This window comes from Mytilus galloprovincialis, chromosome 11, assembly GCF_965363235.1.
Source record: "Mytilus galloprovincialis chromosome 11, xbMytGall1.hap1.1, whole genome shotgun sequence".
In the NCBI taxonomy this organism is placed as follows: domain Eukaryota; kingdom Metazoa; phylum Mollusca; class Bivalvia; order Mytilida; family Mytilidae; genus Mytilus; species Mytilus galloprovincialis.
In genome coordinates, this window is record NC_134848.1 from 55,347,927 (window position 1) to 55,368,838 (window position 20,912).

At 32.6% G+C, this 20,912-nt stretch overlaps 1 protein-coding gene across 1 annotated transcript in view; it reads right to left on the reverse strand.

Annotated features, from left to right (window-relative positions):
* LOC143052403 (uncharacterized) overlaps positions 1 to 20,505 on the reverse strand; it is a 38,939-nt gene extending 18,434 nt beyond the window's left edge. The window contains exons 1-7 of the mRNA XM_076225435.1: positions 20,404 to 20,505; positions 11,532 to 11,685; positions 10,879 to 10,986; positions 9,080 to 9,248; positions 6,520 to 6,691; positions 4,929 to 5,226; positions 649 to 762 (exon numbers count right to left, since the gene is read on the reverse strand). Coding sequence (XP_076081550.1) covers positions 649 to 762; positions 4,929 to 5,226; positions 6,520 to 6,691; positions 9,080 to 9,248; positions 10,879 to 10,986; positions 11,532 to 11,685; positions 20,404 to 20,406 — 1,018 coding nt within the window. The 5' untranslated portion in view covers positions 20,407 to 20,505. The remainder of the gene's footprint in view (positions 1 to 648; positions 763 to 4,928; positions 5,227 to 6,519; positions 6,692 to 9,079; positions 9,249 to 10,878; positions 10,987 to 11,531; positions 11,686 to 20,403) is intronic.
* Between the last annotated feature and the right edge of the window lie 407 nt (positions 20,506 to 20,912).

Below are 20,912 nucleotides of genomic sequence, written 5' to 3' on the forward strand. Positions count from 1 at the left end.
CTGAAGTGTGACGGAATCCCCCCCCCCATTTAGGCAGTCAGTGGGCCCCTCTTTTGAAAATTTCTAGATCCGCCACTGAGTACTGATTTTATATATACTTGTATGCAGATTTTTCAAAACCAGGAAATCAAATATTCATGAAAATGCAATGGTTCCTATATCGAGGAAAACTGGCATGAAAAGTAAATGAATCTATAGATGTTTTTATACTTACAGATGACATTTCACAGTGAAATTACTAACATTGATTTGTTTTGTTTTGGTTTGCTGTCTTATTGAACAATACCCTGTACTTTTTTTTTACATATGGACTAGAATGGGCTGCTTTCTCACCCAAGTTTAACATCTTCATTCACAAATATAAACTGTTGCAATTCAAAATTTGACAAACCAAGGGAACTTCGATGGTTGTAAAACATGTGAGAATAATTTGAAAATAAGGAGATTGCCAACAAGACAATTATCCATCACAAAGTTCAAATGAAGTGGATGTTACCAATTATATGCAACTTTGAGGCCTTCAATCAACCAATCAATCCACCATTTTCATCCTCTGTATACATGTATACATACATGTCTGTTTTTGTTTTTTTAGTTTTTCCGCTTTTGGGGGATGTCTTTATAACCCTATACCATATGTATACATACATTCTGTGATGTCCCAGGGTACTCCTCCAAGGAAAACTTTACATGAGTAGGTTGGGTTCTTGTGATTTCTGGGAGGTAGTTGTCCACTCCACGTACAACTGGCTTCACACATTGCTGAAAGTGAAATATATCGACAGTGTTACTATAGTAAATTACAAATATGGACAAACATGTCAAATATCAATTTCCTCTCTTGATATTTATTATTCTGAAATATATGAATAAAACATAAAAGTACTGAACCTTCAAACTGAATAAGTATAAAGTTGGTAAACATGGTAAAACATGCATCTAATGAAATAGAATTCTAAGAATCTGTTGGATAAAACAAGTCTTTTTTCTTCTCTAAATTGGCATAAAAAATATTTAACTCAGTGATTAAAAAGTTAAAGTTTGATACTATACCATTGTTCCTGGAATTATGGTATTGAATTTTTATCAACTTCTTCAGATATTGAGGTTTATCAGGGGGTCTTGATGTTCACAGAAAACCAAAAATGGAGAAGGGCAAAAAATAAAGGACGAAAGATGATAAAAACAAGAATGTGTCCAAAGTCAGGGATGATTCCACTATATAGTTTAGGGCCGCTTGGCGGCCCTAAAATCGGCCAGCGGCCCCAAAAAAAATATTTGTTAATATAAATTCCCAATTCATGAAAATAAAATAAAAATCGGTATTTCCGCAAAAGTTTGGGACTTTATTCTTTATAGGTTGAATATAGGCAAAGTTTAGATGTTAATGAAGTGTCCTGTTTTGACTTTAGTGGAACCTGAACATGCAAAGATTTGATTATGTCAACATGTGGTACTAACAATTTTAGCAGCCGGATTCAATTGATTAAAATGTTACTAGAACACACCCGCGAAATCGCGGGCATTCAGAGCGTAGTTTAAAGTATGTAAAGTGTTGGTGGAAGAATTTTGTAAGATATTGAATGACTGGAGAATTTCAGCAAATGTACCATAAGTCATAGGTTATTGGGGACAGGAAAATGTTTTTTTTTATCCCTCCTCCTTCATTTCCAAAATTCCCAATTTTTGGTTTTCTATCAATTTCAATATGAACATACATTTAGAATGTTATGAACATTTAAGTAAGGAACCTTTAGTTCAGTGGTTGTCGTTTGTTTATGTGTTACATATTTGTTTTTCGTTCATTTTTTGTACATAAATATGGCCGCTAGTTTTCTCGTTTGAATTGTTTTACTTCGTCATTTCGGTGCTTTTTAAAGCTGAGTATGCGGTATGGGCTTTGCTCGTTGTTGAAGGCCGTACGGTGACCTATAGTTGTTAATTTCTGTGTCATTTTGGTCTCTTGTGGAGAGTTGTCTCATTGGCAATCATACCACATCTTCTTTTGTTGTTGTAATAAATGAATTTTGTAAAAGTTTTTATGACTGGAGAATTTCAGAAAAGGTATCAAAAGTTCACATGAATAATTTTAGCGCTTATCTATATATTATGAACATTCATTACTATATAAATAAAGTGTATTTACTTTCAATTCCAAGTTTACTAATGGTGGTCAATTGATATAGTATACAGACCCTCTCCATTTAATAAACTCTGTGACCGCAGTGGATAGTAAACTTGAAAATGATAGCAGATAGAATTAAAATACACTTTATTTGTAGTATATGTATGTTCAAAGTATACAGAAAAATGCAAACCAGAAGTCTAATCTGACTTAAAATTTCGTCCATAGACGGGACAATATCCGGATGCCTTTTTTCTCGTTTTTCTCCCAAAATAACTCAATCTGAATAATCATATAAATGGATGACAAATGCGACTATGCACTGTACCTATAGGACACAGAGGCGTGTTAATTAATTTATTGTGGAAAGAAGAGAAGCGACACACAAAATGAGGTCTTCTCGTTTAATAGTATAGATGGGAGTATTTGATCTCGTCATGAAAAGACGATCGCCCAGCAGGTTGATCAAAAACATGCTTTTTGTCAAAATGGGCGTCAAAGCAAACCTCGGCTAAGAGCAAATTCAAATTTTGATATATAACATTGATGAATACATTTTAATGGGCGCCGATTTCGTAAAAGCAGATCGCTCAGCAGAGCTGGTTATATAATTTGATGAAAACTTCTTTTGTAAAATAGAGCATTTTGCTATATTTCCTAAAAAAGACAAAAGTTTGAGCGTTTTTGAAAAATAATGTTGAAGTTCACTGGTCTATTGCTTTCAATATCTTATCAATTAAGTATATACACTTTTATTATTGCTTTTCTGAATACGACAATGGGCCAATTCAATTTGAATTCCATTTGAATCAAAGTAAATTTATAAAGATGACCTGTTGAAAAAAATACCAAATGAATGATTTTTTTCAGTGGTGTATATGGCAAGCCGTTTTGCTATTTAATTAAACTTTAAGATATCTTATACACTTTATAAGATATCTTGTATAGTTTATAAGATATTATATAAAATACCTTATAGATTATATATGATACCTTATAAAGTTCATGAAATTTACTATTTTCAAAATAATTTTATAAAATATAAGAGATATCTTATAAACAATATAAGATAAACTATATAAGATATCTTATAAACTATATAAGATATATCTTATAAACTATATAAGATATATCTTATAAACTATATAAGATATATCTTATAAACAATATAAAATATCTTATAAATTATATAGTTTATGAGATATCTTAAAGATATCTTATAAACTATAAAAGAAATCTTATATGAAATATATTAATAAGATATCTTAATAACTTTAGGTGATATCTTATAAAGTATATAAGATATCTTATTAAATATAAAGTTGATAAGATATCTTATAAAGTTTATACTAAGATATCATATATAGTTAATAAGTTTATAAGATATCTTATATAATTTTCTTTATAAGATATCCCATAAACTATATAAGATATCTTATTAACTATATGAGGTATATTATCAACTATATAAGATATCTTATAAACTATATACGATATCTTATAAACTATATACGATATCTTATAAACTATATACGATATCTTATAAACTATATAAGATATCTTATAAACTGTATAAAATATCTGGTAAATTATTAAAGATGTCTTGTCTAAAAAAAATATTAATAAGTTATCTCATATACTTTATGAGATATCTTATAACGTATATAAGATATCTTATAAACTTAATGGGATATCTTATAGAATATAATATAAGATATTTTATATCATACATAAGACATCTTATATAAATGAAATTATAGAAGATATCTTATATATTAAATGAGATATCTTACATATATCTAATATATTACATGAGATATCTTGACATTTGAATAAATACAAAACGGCTTGCCATCAATTTGTGTTAGCTGGTATAGATGTTTATGTACATGTAAAAGGCTTGGGTTACCATAGCTAAGATGATAGTGTATCATGTGCAATGATATTCATGTAATACAACTTCCCTGGTTTCAATCCAATAACTGTCAAGTGATATGGTGATCATATCTCTGAGAATCATATATATCATAATCAGTAGCCCATCCATAATTATTCAAAATGTTACAACTTCTTACATCAGTGTACATGTTAAACTTAATATACATTTTCCGCTTTTACAGGAAAATGATATTATTTCGTCTTAGATCTTTTGCATAAAAATTCCCAATTGGGATAAACATTCCCAATTTGATGTTCAAGGGACCCATTTGAAAACACCTGGAATCGTCCCTGAAGGTACACGGATGCCCCACTCGCACTATCATTTTCCATGTTCAATGGATCGTGAAAATGGGTAAAAAATATTATAAGGCATTAAAATTAAAAAGATCATATCATAGGGAACATTTGTACTAAGTTTCAAGTTGATTGGACTTCAACTTCATCAAAAACTGCCTTGACCAAAAACTTTAACCTGAAACTCGCACTTTCATTTTCTATGTTCAGTGGACCGTGAAATAGGGGTCAAAAGTTTAATTTGTCTTTAAAATTAGAAAGATCATATCATAAGGAACATATGTACTAAGTTTCAAGTTGATTGGACTTCAGCTTCATCAAAAACTACCTTGACCAAAAACTTTAACCTGAAGCGGGACAGACGGACGAACGAACGGACGGACAGACGAACGGACCACATAATCATATAATTGTAAGGGCAAACGGACAGACGGACGAACGGACGCACAGACCAGAAAACATAATGCCCCTCTACTATCGTAGGTGGGGCATAAAAACCAACCTTAAAAATAAAGGAATAAAGACCACCACCCCCTTTCCAATAGGACCCTGCTATTTAATCACTGACCTGCTGCATTCCTATGTAACCTTGCTGCTCTATCAATAGCATATGGATCCACATTTGCCATTAAGAAAGGATTAATAACGGAGTAACCTCTTGATGTTTGTACCATCTGACTGGCTCCAGTTCCCTCCCTTTGTTGTTGTAAGGCTTGTAACTGTTGTTGGGTTGACAATGCCTGTTGTTGCTGCTGGGCCTGAAATAATTGTGCCGCCACATCTGCGTGCGTTTGTTGGGGTTGGATTTGCTGTTGTTGCTGCTGCTGCTGTTGTTGTTTAGTTCTGTTTCCCATATTTAATGAGTGCTAAAAATGAAATGATTGATAGAATGACGGCAGATTAACATCCAGTATCAAATTTTAAAGACATGTTTAAAACATGTCAGAAATAATCCTTCTTACTGGACTAAAAACTGTATTGGGAAGAGATCTATCTAGCACACTCCTGGACTCCCTACCAGTTCACGGATTCTGAATCTGATGCATTCTGGGTTAATACCATCAAATGCATACACCAATACTTTATCAATGTTCTTAACACTGGAAAGTCAACAAATGTTACAATGTTATTTTCTTTTAAGCAAAGAGCAATGAAATTGCCCAAAGTCCCTTAAATTCTGAAACAGCAAACTACCAGACCACAGAGACAATGACTAAATTTAGAAATGAATGAATAAAACACTTTAATGACTGTCTGGGTGTATTTTTGCTTATATGGAATTCATATCCATTCTGTAAAATTTTTGATTTTATTTCCTTTAAATATTTCTTTTTTTAACGGAAGAAATTTACAATAACAAACTTGCTCAGCCTAGTTTTCATATACAGTGTATAAAAGAATTATATTTGTGTTTTCAACAATTTTAGCTGATATCTTTATATAACACTTCCTGCTTAAAGAATTCTTAAGAGTGGCTGCATGTGGTGTTGAAAATACAGTTTAAAACAACTCTCAAAATAATGCATTTATGTGCCAGTTTAATTTAAAAACATGGTAAGAAAATACTTACCTGCATAACCATCCTATTTTGAAGTCACCCTTAACCTGAGTTAGAAATGGTGTCTTTTGTTGCTGCGTTTCTGATAATCGAGAAAAATCTAGATAACTTTCCTCAGACATGTTAGATGGAGAGCAAGTTCTGGAGTTATCTCCCCTTAATTGTTAATTTCTAGTAAACATTTCAAAAAATTATCTCTTTAAATAAAACAGGAAAAGGAAACTAACGCCTTGTTTACACATACATTTAATTTCGAATTGAATTCAAATCGAATTCCCTAATCTCGTTCACACACTCTTCCAAAAACGAGTTTTTGTTAATGTGAATTAAAAGTAATATCAAAGACAGTAAAGTGAATTTGATGCGCATTGCACTTAGAATTAGAATTGATGTTAGAATGTAAAACGTTTCGAATGCAATATAAACTAATTTGAATTAGTTAATGTGAATAGAATTCAAATTGCGTGTGAACTCAGCATAAAGTTATATTCGTGCAACATTACAAATTCTGAACTTAAATCAATGTAAACTTTAGCAGCTTTTGTTTTGTCAAGTTTTCACCACTGACTAATTCTTAGATGGCACTTGGGAGTGTTCTTACCATCATATCAATAAGTGCTGCTTCTGAACCTTCACTGCTAATTCCACTAGTGTCGGAGTCAGCTGGTGATGTACTTCTACGACTTCCCGATATCAAATTAGAATACAGTATCTTCTCTACAGGAGATAGGGTATCATTCATTGTACTGTTGGGGGAGGACGTCCCATAATCACTGAAATTTAAACAAGACATTAGATAAGGACGTCCCGTAATCACTGAAATGTAAAACAGGACATTAGGTGAGGACGTCCCATAATCACTGAAATGTAAAACAAGACATTAGGAGAGGACGTCCCATAATCACTGAAATTTAAACAAGACATTAGGAGAGGACGTCCCATAATCACTGAAATGTAAAAAGACATTAGGAGAGGATGTCCCATAATCACTGAAATTTAAACAAGACATTAGGTGAGGACATCCCATAATCACTGAAATGTAAAACAAGACATTAGGAGAGGACGTCCCATAATCACTAAAATGTGAACAAGACATTAGGTGAGGACGTCCCATAATCACTGAAATGTAAACAAGACATTAGGAGGGGACGTCCCATAATCACTGAAATTTAAACAAGACATTAGGAGAGGACGTCCCATAATCACTGAAATGTAAAACAAGACATTAGGTGAGGACGTCCCATAATCACTGAAATGTAAAACAAGACATTAGGAGAGGACGTCCCATAATCACTGAAATGTAAAACAAGACATTAGGTGAGGACGTCCCATAATCACTGAAATGTAAAACAAGACATTAGGTGAGGACAGCCCATAATCACTGAAATGTAAACAAGACATTAGGTGAGGACGTCCCATAATCACTGAAATGTAAACAAGACATTAGGCGAGGACATCCCATAATCAGTGAAATGTAAACAAGACATTAGGTGAGGACGTCCCATAATCACTGAAATGTGAACAAGACATTAGGTGAGGACGTCCCATAATCACTGAAATTTAAAGAAGACATTAGGTGAGGACGTCCCATAATCACTAAAATGTGAACAAGACATTAGGTGAGGATGTCCCATAATCACTGAAATGTAAACAAGACATTAGGAGGGGACGTCCCATAATCACTGAAATGTAAAACAAGACATTAGGTGAGGACGTCCCATAATAACTGAAATGTAAAACAAGACATTAGGTGATTACGTCCCATAATCACTGAAATTTAAACAAGACATTAGGTGAGAACGTCCCATAATCACTGAAATGTAAAACAAGACATTAGGTGAGAACGTCCCATAATCACTGAAATGTAAAACAAGACATTAGGAGAAACGTCCCATAATCACTGAAATTTAAACAAGACATTAGGAGAAGACGTCCCATAATCACTGAAATGTAAAACAAGACAGAAGAGGACGTCCCATAATCACTGAAATGTAAAACAAGACAGGAGAGGACGTCCCATAATCACTGAAATGTAAAACAAGACATTAGGAGAGGACGTTCCATAATCACTGAAATGTAAAACAAAACACAAGTTGATGACGTCCCATAATCACTGAAATGTAAAACAAGACATTAGATGAGGATGTCCGATAATCACTGAAATGTAAACAAGACATTAGGTGAGAACGTCCCATAATCACTGAAATTTAAACAAGACATTAGGAAAGGACATCCCATAATCACTGAAATGTAAAACAAGACATTAGGACAGGACGTCCCATAATCACTGAAATGTAAAACAAGACATCAGGTGAGGACGTCCCATAATCACTGAAATGTAAAACAAGACATTAGGTGATTACGTCCCATAATCACTGAAATGAAAACAAGACATTAGACGAGGATGTCCCATAATCACTGAAATGTAAACAAGACATTAGGTGAGGACGTCCCATAATCACTGAAATTAAAACAAGACATTAGATGAGGATGTCCCATCATCAATGAAATGTAAACAAGACATTAGGAGAGGACGTCCTATAATCACTAAAATGTGTACAAGACATTAGGTGAGGACGTCCCATAATCACTGAAATGTAAACAAGACATTAGGAGGGGACGTCCCATAATCACTGAAATTTAAACAAGACATTAGGAGAGGACGTCCCATAATCACTAAAATGTGGACAAGACATTAGGTGAGGACATCCCATAATCACTGATATGTAAAACAAGACATTAGGTGAGGACGTCCCATAATCACTGAAATGTAAACAAGACTTTAGGTGATGACGTCCCATAATCACTGAAATGTAAACAAGGCATTAGGCGAGGACATCCCATAATCACTGAAATGTAAACAAGACATTATTTAATGAACATGAGAAGCCATTTATGTAATGTAAACTCGCGAATTTAACATTCTCTCGACTGGTATTTTTCACAAATACCCCTCCTTAACATGATATATCTGTTTAATATTGAATTAAGGGGGTTCGCGGGTCTAAATCATTTATATAGGATTTCTCTATATTTTTCTATAAATGAACTTTATCTTATAGTTAATAGAAAAATAAAATTAAAAAGTGGGGTCACCGCATATAATGAGGATTGAGGGACTGTCTTGGGTGTCTACTGTATACCTGTTGTATTAAGCTTACCTGGGTGTACTGGGGCTTCTATCTGGACCTTTGATTGCTCTAGAGTATTTCTGTGGTGTCTGATACATGTCTGCAGGTTTATAGCTATATAATGAGGATTGAGGGACTGTCTGTTGTTGCTGCTGTTGTTGTTGTTGTTGAGAGGCAGGTACAGAAAATAAATGTAAACCTGGAATTAATGTATAATAGCATCAATGTTCAAGTAAAGTTGCACTATTTGTATAAAGTATAATATAAAGGAAGACACTATATACATATATATTAAGTCCACAACTCTGACATTTAGACCAAATATGTAATGTATTGGTCTTTAAATTTTCCTCCTAAAATCAAAGCAGATATATGTGGGAAGATTTTTTTATTTTTTTTTTATCTTTTACCATCAGTACAAAGGAGATCTGCAATTTTGTCATCTTGTACTGTGAAAGTCAGAATAGGATTTACAGAAAAACAGAAAAATGATAACAAATAAATGGAAATTGTGCAGAAACAAATAAAAGGCAAAATTAAGGGTCTCTGCATCAGAAATAAATACATTTATTCTAAAACTGGTTGTTGGCATAATACCGGTGATGTTCTTCTCATATGTGTATATATGGGAGGATACTTGAACTCTAAAGGGAGATACAGTTCTTTTCAAATAATGAAAACTATTTTCTTGTTGTATTGGTGGGCTATATTCTGCTCTTTGGATCAGGTTGCTGCGCCTCTTTGACACATTCTCAATTTCCATATTTATATAAAGATAAAATAGACACTACAAAATCTTGGCTAGATCCATGCCTTATAGACAAGACAACAATATTTTCCCATTTAATTTCATTGGAAGGTAGGAGGTTGCGTTTTTTAAACTAACCACCTTTTAATATAAAATCTTTATTTTACTCTTAATTCGTACAAAATCATAAAGAAATGATGCAACTGCCCACAATTTTAATTTGAGTGCCTCCCCCATGAGATAAATCTGGAAAGTCCCTAACCAAATAGTCTTATAATAATACTACTCCCTGCAAAGACCTTCATTTAAAACAGAACAGAACCTACCTGAGATAAGACAAAATAGTGTTAAAGGGGCACTAGCTATGAGATATATAAAAAATCTAATATATTATTTTTATTGCTCAATCATTAATGAAATGCAACTAGTGATATAATAATTTGCATTTAGCAGCCAGTAAGATTCAATTTTGTCAAAATAAGCTAAAACATTGATTGTTAATTATTCCCTTGCAAGTGAATAACTTGACCTCATTGAACCTGTATTCATGTGAAATTAAATATAACCCCTTAGCTTGATATGGATAACAAGTGAAATGTGTTTGTAAAGTTATTTAAATGAAAAGAATGTGAACATTGAAATTGAAGCAAAGGTAAATCATTTGATTGACGGATTCCATCCACAGAAAATCACTTATACAAGTAAAAATAATGATCATGATGATAAAACATTTATTTTTTAATCTATAATATGAAATTAAATAGACCTAGAATAATCCAATTGCATGAGTTTGCTCATCTATTTATACTATATTTATGTTTACATCGCTTATATGGTCATAAGATGACTTTAGAGGTCAACTCGATAATTAATTAGATGGCGTCTAGACTAAAATACACATGAAACAAAGCTACGTATTATTATGCCCATGCCCAGGTAATTGTTTATTTTAGACTTTTAATAGTTCGGATAAATGTTTTACATTGTTTTAAATCAAATATAAGAATTTGATTAAAATCAGTGAACTTGAAATCTAACAGCTAGTGCCGCTGTAAGTGTTTTAAAAAGGATAAAAGGTTACCAGGATATATTGCCGACATGTTGTTGTAGAGACTCTGATCATAAGATGAAACAGGAACTTGTTCATGACTTGTTTGTGGCATTTGTAGCGGCATCTGTGGCATAGTTGCTGTAAAAAACCACATTAATATCCGTTTATAAATTATTACCACATGTTTATTACTGTATTAACTGCAACAGCAATTATGTTTGTACTATAAAAACTTCCATTTCAAAATTCAATATTATCATGTGTATACAAGTAAACTTTCCTTGAAATTGCAATATTTAATTAATTTACCAGCAAAAAATTTACCAAAAAAAGCTATTTCTGACAAACTGACATTTTAAGAGCTTGCTGTTTGGTGTGAGCCAAGGTTCATTGTTGAAGACTGTACTTTGAAATATTATGGTTTACTTTTATAAATTGCGACTTGGAGTGTTGTCCCATTGGCGCTCATACCACATCTTTTTATATCTATTGATCACTTATGTCAGATCTTAGTAAATTTTCCATTTTTATCTTTTTCTTTACCTTCATCCCAAAATGTGACGTGAACAGTAAAAGTGACTTGGATAGAGAGTTGTCTCATTGGCACTCATACTACATCTTCTAATATCTATATAATCAACAAAAAATCTTGCCAAAGAGTATTTGATATAGCTAACACTTACGTTTTTGTTGTTCCTGTTGAATATTCATCCCCGGAATAGAGGACAAATCAAGTGTGTTATTTAACAGGGCATTTATACTTTTGAAGAGGTCTACGTTGTGATAGTGATTCTGTGCCTCGTAGTCTTCTACACTGATGGCTGGTATATCAGAATTCTGAAAAAATAAAAATATAAACATGAATCTAGGTCTCATCCTCTTCTTCACTGATGGATCATAAATCAGAATTCTTAATTAGAGGCTCTAAAGAGCCTGTGTCGCTCACCTTGGTTTTTGTGAATATTAAACAAAGGACGTAGATGGATTCATGACAAAATTGTGTTTTGGTGATGGTGATGTGTTTGTTCATCTTACTTTACTGAACATTCTAACTGCTTACAATTATCTCTATCTATAATTAACTTGGCTTAGTAGTTTCAGAGAAGATTTTTGTAAAACCCAACAACAGGTTGTCCGATTCACCTGAAAAATTCAGGGCAGATAGATCTGGACCTGATGAACATTTACCCCATGTCAGATTTGCTCTAAATGCTTTGGTTTTTGAGTTATAAGCCAAAAACTGAATTTTACCCCTATGTTCTGCTTTTAGCCATGGCGGCCATCATGGTAAGTTGACCGGGTCACCCCACACATTTTTAAAACTAAATACCCAAATGATGATTGTGGCCAAGTTTGGTTTAATTTGGCCACGTATTATCAGAGGAGAAGATTTTTGTAAAAGATAACTAAGATTTACAAAAAATAGTTAAAAATTGACTATAAAAGGAAATAACTCCTAAAGGGGTCAACTGACCATTTCGGTCATGTTAACTTATTTGTAAATCTTACTTTGATGAACATTATTGCTGTTTACAGTTTATCTCTATCTATAATAATATTCAAGATAATAACCAAAAACGGGAAAATTTCCTTAAAATTACCAATTTAGGGGCAGCAACCCAACAACAGGTTGTCCGATTCACCTGAAAAATTCAGGGCAGATAGATCTTGACCTGATGAACATTTTTACCCCATGTCAGATTTGCTCTAAATGCTTTGGTTTTTAAGTTATAAGCCAAAAACTGCATTTTACCCCTATGTTCTATTTTTAGCCGTGGCGGCCATCTTGGTTGGTTGGCGGGGTCATGCCACACAATTTCTAAACTAGATACCCCAATGATGATTATGGCCAAGTTTGGATTAATTTGGCCCAGCAGTTTCAGCGGAGAAGATTTTTGTAAAAGATAACTAAGATCTACAAAAAATGGTTAAAAATTGACTATAAAGGGCAATAACTCTTAAAGGGGTCATTTGACCATTTCCGTCATGTTAACTTATTTGTAAATCTTACTTTGCTGAACATTATTGCTGTTTACAGTTTATCTCTATCTATAATAATATTCAAGATAATAACCAAAAACAGCAAAATTTCCTTAAAATTACCTTCGGGCCAGGTGAGCTAAAAAATAAAAAGAATATGAAAATGTTTCTAACGGTCTTTTACACTAACAGCTTGAAGATCTATAGTACTAAAAAATAAAAGACACACAAATCTGCATCTCATAACTACAACTAGTTCTTCACTGATTGGTGGTATACAAGAATTCTGAAAAATATCAATTGCTAAAGGTCCATTTCTATTTATACATATCCCAAGAGAAAACAAAAACGGGATCCCAATTAAGGGGGCTCGCGGGTCTAAATCAAATTTTTTATTTAATATAAGATTTCGCCAATTTTTTCTATAAATGAACTTTATCTTATACCTAATAGAAAAATAAAATAAAAAAGGGGGGTCACCGATCATTTACGCTCACAATCTGACTTCGAAAGAAGCATACATTTTTGTAAAGGTACTTTTTTTCTGTTGAACTAATAGGAGAAAAAGAGGTGATATCGAAATAAAAAACGAATTTAATTACAGAAATCGCTTAAATTTTACAATTATTTAGTTAATGTATAGCTTTTGAAAACAATAATAAAAAATATAGGTCACCGATGAGTAAAAAAAGATATTTCAATTTTAATGACAAAAAATTTGTAAGGGTTCCGCGGAACCCAGTGTCTCGCCTATTTTTGCTGTAAATCACAGGCTCAACAACAATGAGGAAAAAAATCAATAAAAATATTCCTCTTGTTACTATTTTATGATTGTAAGAAAATCTAAGTCCATTTGAAAGTAAATTACAGAAAAAAACAGAGTAATCTTTTTACAAACTTTACTTCTGGATACAATCTTATGATCATAAATAAGGTTATTTCCAAGTTTGGTACAAACCCAGGATAGTTTAAGAAAGTTATTTAAATTTTAAAAACTTTAACCACAGAGTGAATGTAATGGTTCCCTGCAGAAAAAACTAAGTCCATTTATAAGTAAAATACGGAAAAAATTGAATTTTATTTTTACAAAATTTTCTTCTGGATACTATCTTATGATCATAAACAAGCTTCTGTCCAAGTTTGGTACAAACCCAGGATAGTTAAAGAAAGTTATTAAAATTCTAAAAACTTTAACCACAGAGTGAATGTAATGTTTCCCCGCAAAAAAAACTAAGTCCATTTATAAGTAAAATACGGAAAAAATGGAATTTTATTTTTACAAAATTTACTTCTGGATATTATCTTATGATCATAAACAAGCTTCTGTCCAAGTTTGGTACAAACCCAGGATAGTTTGAGAAAGTTATTAAAATTCTAAAAACTTTAACCACAGAGTGAATGTTTTGTTTCCCCGCAGAAAAAACTAAGTCCATTTATAGTAAAATACGGAAAAAATGGAATTTTATTTTTACAAAATTTACTTCTGGATACTATCTTATGATCATAAACAAGCTTCTGTCAAAGTTTGGTAGAAATCCAGTATAGTTTAAGAAAGTTATTAAAATTTCAAAAACTTTAACCACAGAGTGAATATTTGTTGACGCCGCCGACGACGCCGACGACGACGGAATGTAGGATCGCTTAGTCTCGCTTTTTCGACTAAAGTCGAAGGCTCGACAAAAATAGCATTTTTGCACCAAAGGGAGATAATTTAGAGCTTTTTTCATGATATAAACATTTTCAAAGTCACCTGGGGCCAACACGAATTGATTTTTTGGAATAATTTTTGTACCACATGATAAAGTAACAACTACTACAGGTAATAAATAAAATTTGTAATGAAAAATAAAAGTTTTATTTTTTTTCTGAAAATCTTATTCCCGCGAGCCTCCTTAAATCCCGGTGAAATTGTCGGGTTAAGCATCTGAAGTGGGGATACCATTCAGGATAAATATCTGAAACTGGGATCCCATTCGGGATAACTGTCTGAAGCCAAGATTCCAGTCTAGATGAAACCGGATGAATATCTGACACTGGGATCCAAATCGGAACCGTCTAAAGCTTGGATCCCAATTGGGATAACTGTCTGAACCTGAGATCCCAGTCTAGTTGAAACAGGAAAACGTATGAACCATAATTCATGTTGTTGAAAATATGTGTTTGGTTTGTGTACATATATGTCTCTGATAACATCAAGTACAGGGTATTGGTGTTAATTAATAATGTGTATAACACCAAAGCTGTCAGGTGAAGTCAATCACTTAATGGGTCACTTAATTTTCAGTTTGACAGATATTTTTAAGTCAGAAAAATGCCGAGATTTTCGCGAATAAATGACAGGGCGTCCGAGAAATGTCAACGGGTGTTTTGCCAGACAAGCTTGGTCGTTTCTAATGTTTCCCAAGTTCACATAAGTGCGTTTCTATTAGTTGTTGTCCGGCATCAATGATAAGATAAGGATCGACATCGTAAAACGTTGGTTTCTCAACTAATGTAAAATGTAAAAAAACATCATGACCATGCTTTTGTTTTCAATTGTACTGAACAGTTTGACCCTAGAAAATACTGTCATAAATAATGCGGCCACTAACTTATCCGCATGCACCCTGTGCCGATTAATAAAGTATTAGTTTCTTATATTTAGTTAAAACTGGCCAGTAATTAATATTTTTATGCGATACCCTTAATTTATTTATAATACCGTTACGGAAACAGATCAACTTCTGGGCGATATAAATAGTATATACTAGTTGGAAGTACAGAGACAGCAAATTAGGTAACAGAAAGGAGAACATGACATGTATCCTTTTGCATAAATAACCCAGGAATCCCAGTGGCAGTGCTATTTGAATTGGTGCATGTATATCCTGCTGGGATTTATTTTTGGGATCCTGCTTTTTTTCCGGGAATCCCAGTATATTCCAATCAAAATCCCAGTATATTTCCACTGGGATTTACATCGGGATCTCGCTTCTTTTACTGGAATCCCGAAATTTTATCCCAGTACATTTACATCAGGATCCCGCTTCTTTTGCGGGAATCCCGAAATTTTATCCCAGTGGGATCCCAATTGAAATCCCACAATATCCCAGTATATTTCAACCGGGATCTACATCGGAATTCCCGGATTTTGGGCGGGATTCCCGAAATTTTATCCCACTGGAATAAGGTGGGATTCCACTTGGAATCCCATCAAAATTCCAGCAGGGATTCCAGATTTATTTTCTCTTGGGATATCATGTATATGTTCCCAAAGAATTTCTAGGAAATAATCAGAACAGATAAGTCCTCTGTATATATATATTTTTTTCTTTTTTAATTTTATCAGGAAAATAATATCTTAAAAAAAATTAAATGAAACCTAAAATCTTTTATAAAATTATCATAGATCATTCTCAATAAAAATATGCAGACCATTCAATGAATATAGAATTTTAAGGTATTAAGGTAGCACAATACAAAGATTTTTCCACTCCCAATCAGACAACTTTAAACTGATGTAATTCATTTAATCCTTCTTTATATTTTATAAATGAGGTACCAAAAGAGAGAAGAACGATTGGGTAATCTTTCAAATTGTGATAATTTCATTATGACATTATTGTTACATAATTAATGATTATGTAATTAGTTGCTATATTGTGATGTCCACACTTGAATGAATTTAGCGTCTTTGATCTTCATAGCATCCCAAAATATTTTATAGATTCCTGTTCAACACAGCTTGACCTCCAAAACTGTGTCTCAGATTTCCAAAAACATCAATAGAACAAATTGTATACCCAATTGAATTTAGTGGTCTGTTATGAATTGATGTTGCAAACTTCATTGAAGATTTATGAGAGAATGAAATACAATAGGAAAAATCTGAGACACAGTTTTAGAGGTCAAACTGTGTTGTGCAAGAATCTATAAAATATTTTGGGATGCTATGAATAACAAAGAAGATAAATTCATTCAAGTGTGGACATCACAATATAGCAACTAATTACATAACAATTAATTATGTAACAATTAGTCATAATAAAATTATCACAATTTGAAAGATTAATCCTTCTTTCTTTTGGTACCTCATTTATAAAGTTTAAAGAAAGATGAGTGAAATTACATCAGTTTAAAGATGTCTGATTGGGGATGAAAAATCTTTGTATTGTGCTACCTTAATTGGGATTTTAAAATTTAATGTTAACTAAATTTTTTTCTTTCAAAGCAAATTAATTTTATGTTTGATCAATTAACCTGACATATGTAAAATGTATCAATAACCCATGAAGACACAGACCACCTAATAACACTGACCTATGGTCAAACCTATTAACCAGGTGGTCTTCAATTACATTCCAATAAATTATTATCTGAAGACATGTTGTGAAAATAAATGCAATATTTCAGTTGAATTCAGGTCAATTTAACACAAACACAGATGGAGCTTCAGAGATCTATAAAGCCTATAAAATTCAAAATCTCCAACAAGAAAATGAATGGTACATTTAAATGTTAAGATAATAAATTCCATTTGAATTTAAGACAACTTTACTCAAACCATCTCAATAGCTCCTATTCTATGAAAACACATGTTTATCTATAAATTTGAAGAATATAAAAAAATACAGAATATTTATTGCTCTAATGAAGGGTCTTTGATAGGCAGCATCTATACTATTAAAGGAGAAGACCTCATTTTATGTGTTGCTTCTCTTCCTTCCACAATAAATAAATCATCATGTCTCTGTGTCCTATAGGTGCCATGTATAGTCGCATTTGTCATCCATTCTTATTATTCAGTTTGGGTTATTTTGGGAAAAAAACAAAAAAAATGCGTCAGGATATTTTTCCGTCATTGGAAGAAATTTTAATTTGAACTTAGACTTCCGGTTTGCGGTTTTCTGTACTTTGAACATACAAAGACTAGGAATAAAGTGTATTTGCTATCTGCTATCATTTTCAAGTTAACTATCCACCACGATGACCGCTGTGAATCGATTAACTTAAAATGTAAAAAGGTTATTTTTAGTTAAAAAAATTTGGACAAGTAACAATTTCATTCGGACAAGTTAGTTTTGGTATGTACTTGTCCTACTGGACAAGTTGATAAAAAAGTTATAGTAGAGGCCTGAAACCAAGGATTGTTTAAGAAATTAAGTTATTAAAATTTTTAAAACTTTAACCACAGAGTGAATGTTATGTTTTCCCGCAGAAAAACTAAGTCCATTTATACATGTAAGTAAAATACGGAAAAAACTGAATTTTATTTTCAAAAAATTTACTTCTGGATATTAATCTTATGATCATACACAAGCTTCTGTCCAAGTTTGGTAGAAATCCAGTATGGTTTAAGAAAGTTATTAAAATTTCAAAACTTTAACCACAGAGTGAATATTTGTGGACGCCACCGAAGACGACACAAACGACGGAATGTAGGATCGCTTCGTCTCGCTTTTTCGACTGAAGTCGAGGGCTTGACAAAAATGACCAAGGCCGTGTTCACACCAAATTCCATGTACAGTAAACTTGTTTACAATTAGTTTAATGAACTGGACATTGGTTTCACATTAAATTTGTTCACATCTATACACCTTGTTTAATTACCTGTACATAAGATTTGTTCACATTTGTAAACTCTGTGTCATTTAAATGTTCATTACGTAGAATCGAATGAAACGTTTTCGGACAACTTTTCTAGCAGTAAGGGAACGACCATTCCGAACCTCAATTGGACAAAGAAAACAATTCTGGTTCTACAGATGACAAAAAATATTCTGAATCAAGAGTTTCCCCATACATTAAAGTGTTAAATGTTGAAGTAAAAAAAAAAATGATTACCAGCATCGAAAAAAACCCGGAATAAAACGTTTGCGCGGCAAAATTCTGACTCAGATAAATAATCAAAATACCCCCCCCCCTTTTTTTTGAAGTTAAGTGGTTGCTTCTTTATGAAAGCCATTTTGATGATTTGCAGTAGTTTAAAAATAATAAAGATGTCTCGATTAAGCATCAGCGTGCTTACAGACGAAGAAGAAGGATTGATATATTAGGGATCACTATATTTCTATCTTTCCTGTTTGTTCAAATGTTATTTCTTCTCCAAGAAGTATTTGGCAAAGGGGGAGGTAATGCTTTTTTTTTCTTTTTTTTTAGTGTAATTTCACGGATCCGAGATACTAGACAAACAATACATTTACCTCACACTTTTTAAGTAATGCATTTATGAGTGAATCCTTGTTTGAGTAAAGACCAGTGGCAAATATTTCTGTGTAAGTCAAGTCGATTCGGAAAGACCTTAATTTTCAAATGAATTATGTTTTCGGCAATGATGCTGCTTTGAGTCTTGATAAGGGGTTATTAAAGCTTCTATTTCTAAACAAGACAAATAAATATATCAAGTTCAGACAAATATTTCTGTAAAGAACTTCATAAATAATTGCTATAAATATAATTTTTTTTTTTAAATCGTTTCTTCCTTAAATATGCACGGTGAAACTTATGTTTTAAATGCCCAGTTTTGTGTACACTTAATCTACACAAGGCCTACATCGAGTATCGACTGCATGTAGACAAAACATGATTTACACTACATGTAAACATTGAGTTTTATCAATGGGAACGTAATTTTGTTTAGTTTACGTGTGAGTTACACTTACACAACACCGAGTTTAGGTCAATGTGAACACGGCCCAAGTATTTACTCTTTATGTTAATAGCATTATTTCAAGGCAATTTTTTTACCTCAATTGTCCCTTTGGATGCAGTGGGGGATTCAGAACTTTTTGTTTGGTGGCTGACTGACCTAAAAGGAGGAAGTGGGGCAGTCAGAGTCATAATTCAGTGATTCCCTCTTTATTCAACCAAATGTTTCTCACAAAAAGGAGGTCTGCTATGGGACGAAGAAAACTTCAATTTGAGTGTGGAAACAACAAAAAATATGGGACAGACGAAAGGACAGATATACTATAGGACTGAAAAACAGACTATCAAGTAAATCCTTAATATTCTAAAACATTAAAAATGCATTATAATGTTATCTAGGTCATGCCATAAACTATCCAGGTGAACAGGTATGCATGTACTCAGTCAAGAGTAAACACCAACAGTTTAGCTTGAAGGTCAAAATGAAACCCAAGATGTTATCTGGTTTACATGTATATTCCCTATTTCCATTCTCCAATTTTATACATAATAGAATACATATATCATTTTAATTTCAACAACGATCAGACAAAATACCTTTACCGTCTTCAATGTAAAAATACTCGGGCATGAACAATCTTATTTGCATTTTTTTTTAACCAATAATTAAAATACGTTGGTAAACTTATACATTTTACAATATACACAATACATATTTCAATCGAGTGCACCTATATAATGAAGGGTTCATGCTCGGTTATTGACCCATTTGTTTTTTTGAAACTGGAGAAAGCATAATTTCTGTTCATGAATTGAGTTTATATCAATTTTTCAATAAATCATTCTGAGGGAAAAGCAACAGCTTAATTCTTAAGACATTCATTCTGTAAATATTAAAATAGTTAGTTGAAACTGAAAATGTCATGTCATAAATATTTGTCGTCCTACCATGACCTGTTTTGCAGCAGACTCACGGACAGGAAATGAACTGTAGCCGTGGGAAGATGTCAATTCCGAAATGAAACGGCGGGAATTGGTTTTAATAAATGTACTCAGATTTACTCACCTGTTGATTGGAAGAATTCAATCCGCACATTTGCATAAAAATATAGATCTACCTGTTAACGCTCCTATTGGAATACTCTTCTGTCCCACGTGCTTATGTTGTCTGGTAGGGAAGTGGAACTGACCTTCCTTCAACTTCAAACAATTTCATTGTAAAATTTGGATTATCAATGCTCCAGTTTCACCTCTTTCATCAGTATTTAGGGCATATTTATTACATACAATCAAATGTTCGCAGTAAAAATAGCACTTCACATTAATTTCCAAATCTTCACACCCCTCTCATCAATGGACCAGACTTCATTCATGAAAATTCTTGCGTAATGTTTAATTGCAACCGTGGGAATATGTTACAAATATCAACATTGTCAAAGATACATTTACATTGATTC